The sequence below is a fragment of the Pollachius pollachius genome (genome assembly GCF_949987615.1).
Source record: "Pollachius pollachius genome assembly, chromosome: 14".
NCBI lineage: Eukaryota > Metazoa > Chordata > Actinopteri > Gadiformes > Gadidae > Pollachius > Pollachius pollachius.
The window spans coordinates 15,488,942-15,497,449 of record NC_136947.1 but is presented as its reverse complement, the minus strand read 5'-3'; the positions used below and the strand labels follow the sequence as shown (position 1 = coordinate 15,497,449).

At 47.5% G+C, this 8,508-nt stretch overlaps 1 protein-coding gene across 1 annotated transcript in view; it reads left to right on the top strand.

The window, feature by feature from the left end:
- The window catches only part of egfra (epidermal growth factor receptor a (erythroblastic leukemia viral (v-erb-b) oncogene homolog, avian)), a 46,537-nt gene that overhangs the window by 13,622 nt on the left and 24,407 nt on the right, over positions 1-8,508 (top strand). Inside the window, exon 2 of the mRNA XM_079750771.1 lies at positions 7,731-7,882. Coding sequence (XP_079606897.1) covers positions 7,731-7,882 — 152 coding nt within the window. The remainder of the gene's footprint in view (positions 1-7,730; positions 7,883-8,508) is intronic.

Sequence of the window (8,508 nt, the reverse complement as noted above, 5' to 3'; positions counted from 1 at the left end):
CCATGTGTTTGGACGCAGCCCCTGGACCGGCCGTGGCGGCGGCGGCGGCGGCGGCGGCCGGCAGAGCAGCAGCAGTGTGCACCGTTTTTTTCCCCCGAGAGTAAACACCGTGATGGACGGGGCCGCAGGTATCTGGAGAGTCTCACTCGCCGCCGGAGAGTGCTCTGCCCGAGGGGCCGTGTAAACACCGGCCCTTTTTTGCTCTTTATTTGGTCACTTTTGGGGAAGCTTTTAGCGGCGTGGAGCTAAATCCCCCCCCACCCCCACCCCCAGACCAGGGCCACGCTCGGTACAAGCAAGCGGCCTTTGGTGGGTTTAATTGTTTAGAATGGGTTCTGTTTAGAGGTGATTTATTCTGCAGTGCTGTGCTGGTGTTTAGGGGCCGGGTGGGGGGGAAAGGTCAGTTGGTGGGGGTGTGTGTGTGTATGTGTGTGTGAGGTGGGGGGAGGGGGGGGGGGGGGGCGGTAATTTGCTTGTGATCTACAGCTGGGGTTAAGCACCGTCAGGTCAGACATTTTTTCCACATCGAGGGAAGGAGCTGAAAGGCTCCCATCCCCTCCGCTGGCTCTGACAGAAGTAGGCAGCCTCCCACATGTTGTTAGGCTAAAAATACAGCAAAAAAAAACCCCTTTGACTCGCTTTCTCCCCCTTTCTTCCTCAACATGTGTGTGTCCACGTGGGTGGGTGTGTATGCATAGTTGGAGACAGAGAGTGGTTACCGCACTTGCTCAAACTACGAATACACATACACACACGCACAACAAAAATTGGCTGTGAAACATAAATACAATTTAAAGTACCCTCTCCCATCCTTCATCCCAGGGGAAGTCACCTCGCATCTGTTGTAGCATCATAGGAGCGGTGACTCACTCCCCCCCCCCCCCCCCCCCCAATACCAAGATCAACTTCCTGCCATGTCAGTGGGGCTCGCAGCCCTCCATTCATGGGGGGACGAGGAGGAGTAGGAGGAGGAAATGGGGGAGGAAGGGGAGAGAGCGTACATCCTCTCCTCTATAGGAGAGGATTCTTCTTTTTCTTCTTTTTTGTTCCAAGGGGCCCCGCGATGTTTTCTCTGAGGGATTGAGGCATCTCCCACGCAGAGGAGGACGGGCCCCCCTCCTATTCCCCATCCCTTCCCCTCCAATCTAGACAACAGAGAGCAGGATATCAGCGCTTTGCTCCCCTTCCCTTCCCCTCACACTACAAAGAGTAGTGTCAGAGTACAGAGAACAGCACACGAGTGGGACAAGATATGGCCTGCACACGGGTGTTAGTTCCGCTCCCTTATCTATCTATCCAAAAAATGTGTCCCCGTGATATTGGACGACGGCGCTTCCGCTGGGCCGGGGCGATCCTGAGCGCGGGAGAGCCGCCCGGAGTGGGAAGCACAGGAAGGGCTCTATTTTCCTCCGGAGTTTGGTAGCACTGTCTGTGGGTTTATGCATCTCCCTCGAATCCCAGGCTCTGGCCCTGGAAACCTCAGGGAATGCGACTGCCCCCTCCCCGCTTCTAGAGGGGGTCAATACCCATGTATTGAAGAGGGCCAACAATCAACTATTTAGTAGTTAGTAGGTTTTTATGGCCGGGTTTTGTTGATTTAGTTGCTTTTAGATAGAAGTCATTGATGAGCAGGTAGGGATAAGATGTACCTGACATACCTTGCTCAAGAATTACTAAAGGACAGGTGGACGGCCTTCATGGGGGTTTGAACACCAAACCTTTTACTTTGATCCACCCCCCCTCCCCCTGTACTATAAATATATTTTCAATATTTGTTGTCAATGTTTAATTCAGCCTTCCAATAATCTGCATGATCAAGTGAATAATCCTTATTACTGTTACTGTTTAAGTGTTGCCTGTCTGAACAGGAATGCCTGTCTGAACAGGGTAATTCATCTCAGCATGGATTTGTTTTAAACACCCAAGCCCGCGCTGACGATTTGGTTATCCAAGATGCTCGCCGGTGATTTCGTTAACTCAGGGGAGCGAAATAAACAACAATGTCAATTAGCCATGTTGCTTCCCTTTAATTATGTATAGGGTTTCGGACAATGCAATAAGAAGACTCTGGACGCGGGTCTAATCAAATCTGGGCCCGTGACTGAGAGGAAGAGAATGAGTCTAGGCCATTTTCTGTTGTCTTTTTTGGTCAAGTAGACCACTGATGGCCTGAAATGTAAAGGAGTGGGCCCAATTCAACAAAGGAAGTCATTAGATGGGCCTTTTGAAATGATGATGATGATGATGATGATATATCATCGCTGACAACTTGTTGGAACTTTACTCTAATAGCCAGAAGCTGGAGAAAAGTGGGAATGTTTGTTGAGTCCACTTACGATAAGTTCAATATCATATGTTTACTCGGGTTGTTTGAATATCTGGTTCACTGCAGTGGCTCACTTTACCGTGTGTACATTTGCATAATACGTCTCATGGCCCTATGACTCTTGTGAAAATAGAGGTAAATCAGGTTTCACTTGCAAATGCCCTAAGAAATAGCTCTGGGGGCTTGTAACCTGAATGGTACCCCCTCCACGCCAAAATAAACACATCTAGTTAACGCATTATTTTTCTATAAAGTTTATTCATTATGGCCGTTGAAAATGTTGGACGCAAAACGAGCTCAGCCTCTGGCAGAATACTTGTGGAATTCTTGTGTGTCCTATAGCCCGGAGAAACAAAAAGAAATCCCCCCACACACCCACACCCTCAAACGTCCAATACTTGTCCACAGGCAAACATCAGAAAGCAGTGTGTGACCGCATGCTGCAGTGAGCTTACATGACAAATGAGCCGGTCGGTTTGGTTTTTTTATCGTGTTCTGTTGGGCGCCGCTCAGTGCTGGCAGCCAAAGGGTGTACCCTGCGCTGGCATCCATCACTGCCAGTTAACACACACACAAACACACACACACACACACACACAGCATTCTTATGCAAACAAAGATAGGGTGGCATGACTGACGGCAACAATTCATTATATAATAGCAAATAATGGAACATGATGAGCAATCGAATTCAAAACCCGATGCTTCCTGTAATTAATCCTGCTGAGATTCATTACAGGAAAGTAAATCAGAGTCAAAACTTTTAGTTTAACTCTGATAACCTCTTAAAAATACTCTCTCACACACACACACACACACATACACACACTCACACACATCCTGACAGCAAACCTGAAACATTAACATGCACAAACAGGCACACACACACCACAGACACACAGACACACATACCAACACACACACACACACACACACACACACACACACACACACACACACACACACATACACCCTGACACATCAGTCATGCAGATACTGCTGCCCATGCGGTGAGTAAATGATGGGCTTGTCCCAGCCTCTTGGACGAGACGTGCTGTCAGAGGCGGGCGGAAGTGGAGCAATGCAGCTCTGGTGCTGCGTCACGCTACCGCTGACGTCAGCCCATGTTACACCCATGGTCTGGAGCGGGGTCAAGTTGGGGTTTTTACTGTGTTCTCTTGGATGAGTCAAGATCGAACCAGGCCCAAGGTTTGGTTTGCCTCACAGTTGCTAGGAAGTCTTGCATCATGGCGCAATGAGTTATGGTCGATCTGTGTGTGCCTGTGCGTGTCTGTGTGTGTGGGTGTACACAGCGCATTCTCATGACGAAGTCATTCTCTCTCTCGCTCTCTTCAGTTTTCTTTTTCTGTTGCTTTTTATTAGATATTGCTCTCTCTCTCTCTCGCTCTGTCTCTCTCACCCCCTCCCTCTCTCTCTCTCTCTCTCTCTCTCTCTCTCTCTCTCTCCCTCCCTCTCCCTCTGGTCCTGTGGTCCAGAAATCAAGGGAGTACACATGGCAGTGCAGATCCTCAACAGGACACGTATTCACACTGTGTATACGCTATGTGCTCATGGAGACGTCAGCTCAAGTCTCTCGCTCTCTCTCGCTCTCTCAAACTCCCACTCTCTCTCTCCCTATCTCTGTCTCCTGTGCTGATTTCCAATAAGGAAGGGAGAATACTGCTGTGTATAATCAGGTCATATGAACCATAAAACATCGCTGGAGTAATAAACAACCGTATGCAGGAGAATATTTACATATTGTTTTCTGCATACAAAGAGGCCAAATCTCAGCTGCAGGAAGAGTTTGTTGTTGAAAGTCTTTAGGTACAAGTTTGCATGCATCCAACTCTCATGAATATTTATGGCTCATCATTATTATTATATATATATTTATGGCTCATAATTTGCATAACTACAAACGTTGGCAACCTACATATGAGTTCATTAACCCTCCCGCTGGTGTCCTGGTGCCACACAAATAATCTCTCCTTAAACACATAGAAGACTAAGGAGTTGATTATCGACCCAAGGAAGAGGAGAGACCAGCACAGTCCATTACACATCGGCGAGACTCAGGTAGAGAGAGTGTAAGCCTTTAAATTCCTCGGCACCTACATCAGCGAGGACCTCTCCTGGCCTCACAACACCCAGCACATTGCCAAGAAGTCTCAGCAGCGGAAGTCAAGTCTTTCTTAACTTCTGAAGAAAGCTGAGGTAATTTGGACTGTCATCCAAACTCCTCAGCAACTTCTACAGGTGTAGAGTGGAGAGCCTCCTGAGCAACTCCATCACAGTGTGGTTTGGAAAGTGCACGGTACAGGAAAGGAAGGCTCTCCAACGTGTGATTAAAACTGCACAATACATCTGTGGAGCAGCCTTCCCATCACTTCACCACATTTACAACACCCGGGTCACAAAGAGGGCACACAACATCACCAAGGACACTACACACCCCCAGCACACACTGTTCACACTGCTACCATCTGGCAGACGCTACAGGAGCATGAAAGCCAGAACAACCAGACTACCAACAGTTTTTATCCACAGGCCATCAGGCTGCTGAATGACTCTCTCAAACACTGATGACACTCTGTGTTTGCACTATGTTCAATACTGTGAACTGTATTTATTTTCAACTGTGACCTTCATTTGCACTATATACTTATCTACTAATAATATTCAATATCCAATGTATATATTCAAACTTCTATATTTCAATGTCTTTCAGGGCCTTCTGCTGTATGCAAACATTGCACATGCTAAACAGCACCTTATATTTAACTTTTTTCACGTTAAACTGTTTTTGTTTAACTAAATTCTGCTCTTTGTACAGATTTTTTTTAGTAGTTTAGTTTATTTATCTACTTTATTTTAAGTATATTTTGTGTGAAGGGAACTTGCAAATTAAGAATTTCATTGCCCAGTGCAAACTATGTTTCCATTGTGTATATGACAATAAAAAATCTTGTACCTTGTACCTTGTACCTTGTATCTCTGAGCTCTTCTTCAGTCAGGAGTCAGACAACAAGAGAGCCATGGTGTTCATTTCATTCCCGCTCAATTCTCCTTGCTTGTTTTTGTATTTCATTGCGTTCATATTCCAGCTGTGGTCTAATGATGACCTCATGTTCATCACAGTTTTCAAATGTCAATGTGGGAAATAATTACAGCGATGACTACATCTGGCTGCCCTCCGCTGGATAATTAAAGCGGCCATCTTTCTTCCCCCCCCTGTCTGCCGCGGTTGCCTAGGAGGCGTTAGCGAGTCCGGCGGCCCAACCCTCGGGGGGTTCATGTCAGGGCATCCCCCCCTCGGGGACTGTGGGTAATGAGGAAGGACAAGCACGTGGTGGTGCAAGACAGCTGTTAGCTGCTAATTCTCACTGATCCCTGGTTCCCCCCGCCCTCCCCCGTCATCTGGTCAAAACAACAAATGAGCAAAACAAGAATCTTGTCATATTTCTGCAGTAGGGACGGACATCTGGTGTTAGGGTGAACAAAGTGATCCGCCATCTTGGTGTTGTTTTGGATTTGGGGGGTAAAATACTTCATCGCTCGCACATCGAATAAAAAGTAACCGCATGAGGTGTGTCCACATCGTTGCGAAAAATTGTGGAGTTCAACTTGCTGTCGAGTGCAGACACGTTTTGGAATGTGTGCCGTGAACTGTACGGTGATTTTTCCATGCAAGGACTATCATATCCTGCTTACTACCAGTCATGCTCTCATCTATACTTAACTGTATGCATTCATCTTTTTTGAAGCACACCAGTCGTACGCAAGGTGTGCGTGTGTATGTGTACGTAAGCGTGTGTAGCCCATGTCAGCGTGTGTGTGTGTGTGTGTGTTCTAAATGGCGGGATACAATAAGAACTCAGACTATAGACAGCTCAATCCAGGCCTCCTTCTCAAGTGCCAGTCAGAACCTGTCTGACCAGCTAGGAGGGACAAGGTTAAAAACTGTAGTATTTCCAATTAGTCACATACACGCCCAGCTACACGCACACACATGCATGCACACACACACACACACACACACACACACACACACACACACACACACCTGCAAACGCACGCACACACACATGCACACACGTAGGCACACAAACACCAACATGCACACACACACACAGAACCTTAGCACATTCACTGTAAAGGTTTCCTTTACATTGTGAATGATCCTCTTGTGTATTGGGCTTATCACTAGTACTGACCTTCTTATACAAACATACTGTGTTGTGTAATGCCTGATTTTATCAGACGTAGGTGTGTCCAACTCGCCTATGTTGATCAATGGCTGCTTTGTTATTTTCAGTATCAATTGATCCCTGAACTTTTTAGAAAGTTCAGGGATCAATTGCCAGGTTGAAGCTGTGGTGAATAGCTAGCAATAACTTACCCTTCTAAAACTTATATTAGTCAGATAAAACCCTAAAGGGGTTTTATCAGCCAGGCTAATTAACATTTACTAGAAGGGAATCAGTACAATTCTTAATTGAATATCAATGTGTTATGAATGTTTAAAAGAACAGTCACGTCGTTCCCTGGAAAGCTGACGATGGTTATGGAATCTGTGATGAGTTGCCGTCTGCCTCAGAAGAGGCGGCGCAGAGGCGCAGGCTGCGCTGGTTGTTATATCCAGCTAAGGAAGAGCAGTGGAAAGATCCAGCCGGCTGCCGGGACTACCACGTCCAGCTCCCTTTGACTCATGAGCCAGTGTGTAGTACTGCAGTGCTGGAATCTGCCCAGTCCCCCCCAGTTCCTTTCAGATGCAACCCAGATCAGAAATTTCCCACTGAGAGTGGGCCAAGTAATGACTGTGCAGACCAATCACACACTCACACAAGCACACACACATATGCGCAAACACACACACACACACACGCACACACACACACATACACACACACACACACACACACACACACACACACACACACACACACACACGCGCATACACACACACACACACACACACACACACATACGTATACACACTCCTCTCTACCCAGTGTGTTACATAAACTCTGCAAGCCATTTCCTATTAGGAAAGGCTGCGTGTTATCTTGGCATATCAGCATCAGAATGTGAATTATTGCCAAGCAGGTTACCCATACCGAGGCATTTGTCTTGAATATGTTGCTGTGATATATGTGACTCTACACATGCAAAGCATGATGGATCTCTTCATATATTTTATGATGAACTATTTGGCAGAGGGTTAATGCCATCAATGATCAAGTTTGGGTTTAGTACCTTTCTCAAGGATACGGGTAGGCTGCGGACATAGTGGTTCGAACCCAGAATATTTGGGCTGAAAACTAGGGGCCGTCCTGCCCCCTCCTCCCCCGCTCTCTGGGACATGATTATAATGCGGGATTTGTGTGTTGTTTCCTCGCAGTGTGCCAGGGCATCACCAACAAGTTCAACCTGCTGGGCTCCAAGGACGACCACTACCTGAACATGCTGAAGACGTACAGCAACTGCACCGTGGTGCTGGAGAACCTGGAGGTCACCTACATGGAGGATCACCACGACCTGTCCTTCCTAAGGGTACGGTATAGGTAGACACCATATGGCCGCAGCGTCCGGGATGTCCTCCGTTGGTTCACACAAGACCGCTGGGGGTTGTGGTTCCTCTTTCTATGGCGGACGCCCAGCAATAGTCAACGGCCAAAGCTCATTTATATTCAACCCTCGAGAAACTTTTAATTACCTCAAACTGTCCATTTTTAAAAGCCACTAGCCACTGAGATCCTATCGGAACGAGGAAGAAAAAACGATCTGCTTTGGAATAGCATAATCGCATTTTTTCCTCTAGACTTCGAATGGGTCCGGGTCTTTCTGCGTTTCCTTCCCGTGGCCCCTATAGGCGGTGAGAGGAGCTGCATGTTAGTCCTTACTCTGCTGGGCTTCACCAGCGGGCGGGCATGGCAGGCCGCTTAGGGTACGCTCGCAAGAAACGCCAGCGTAAATCACCATTACTGTCACGTCAACACACACGGACACACACTCCTATACACACCACGACACCACAGCTGTTGAACGGTTTATTCCTTCTCCGTTCCACTCTGAGCCTCTTTGGTGGTCTTGACGGGGCGTGAGCCAGCGGAGCCGTGGGCTGTGGGTCGGGGGGACACTCCTAAGGTTCCCTGCCCCTGGTTCCCCTCTCGTTTCTG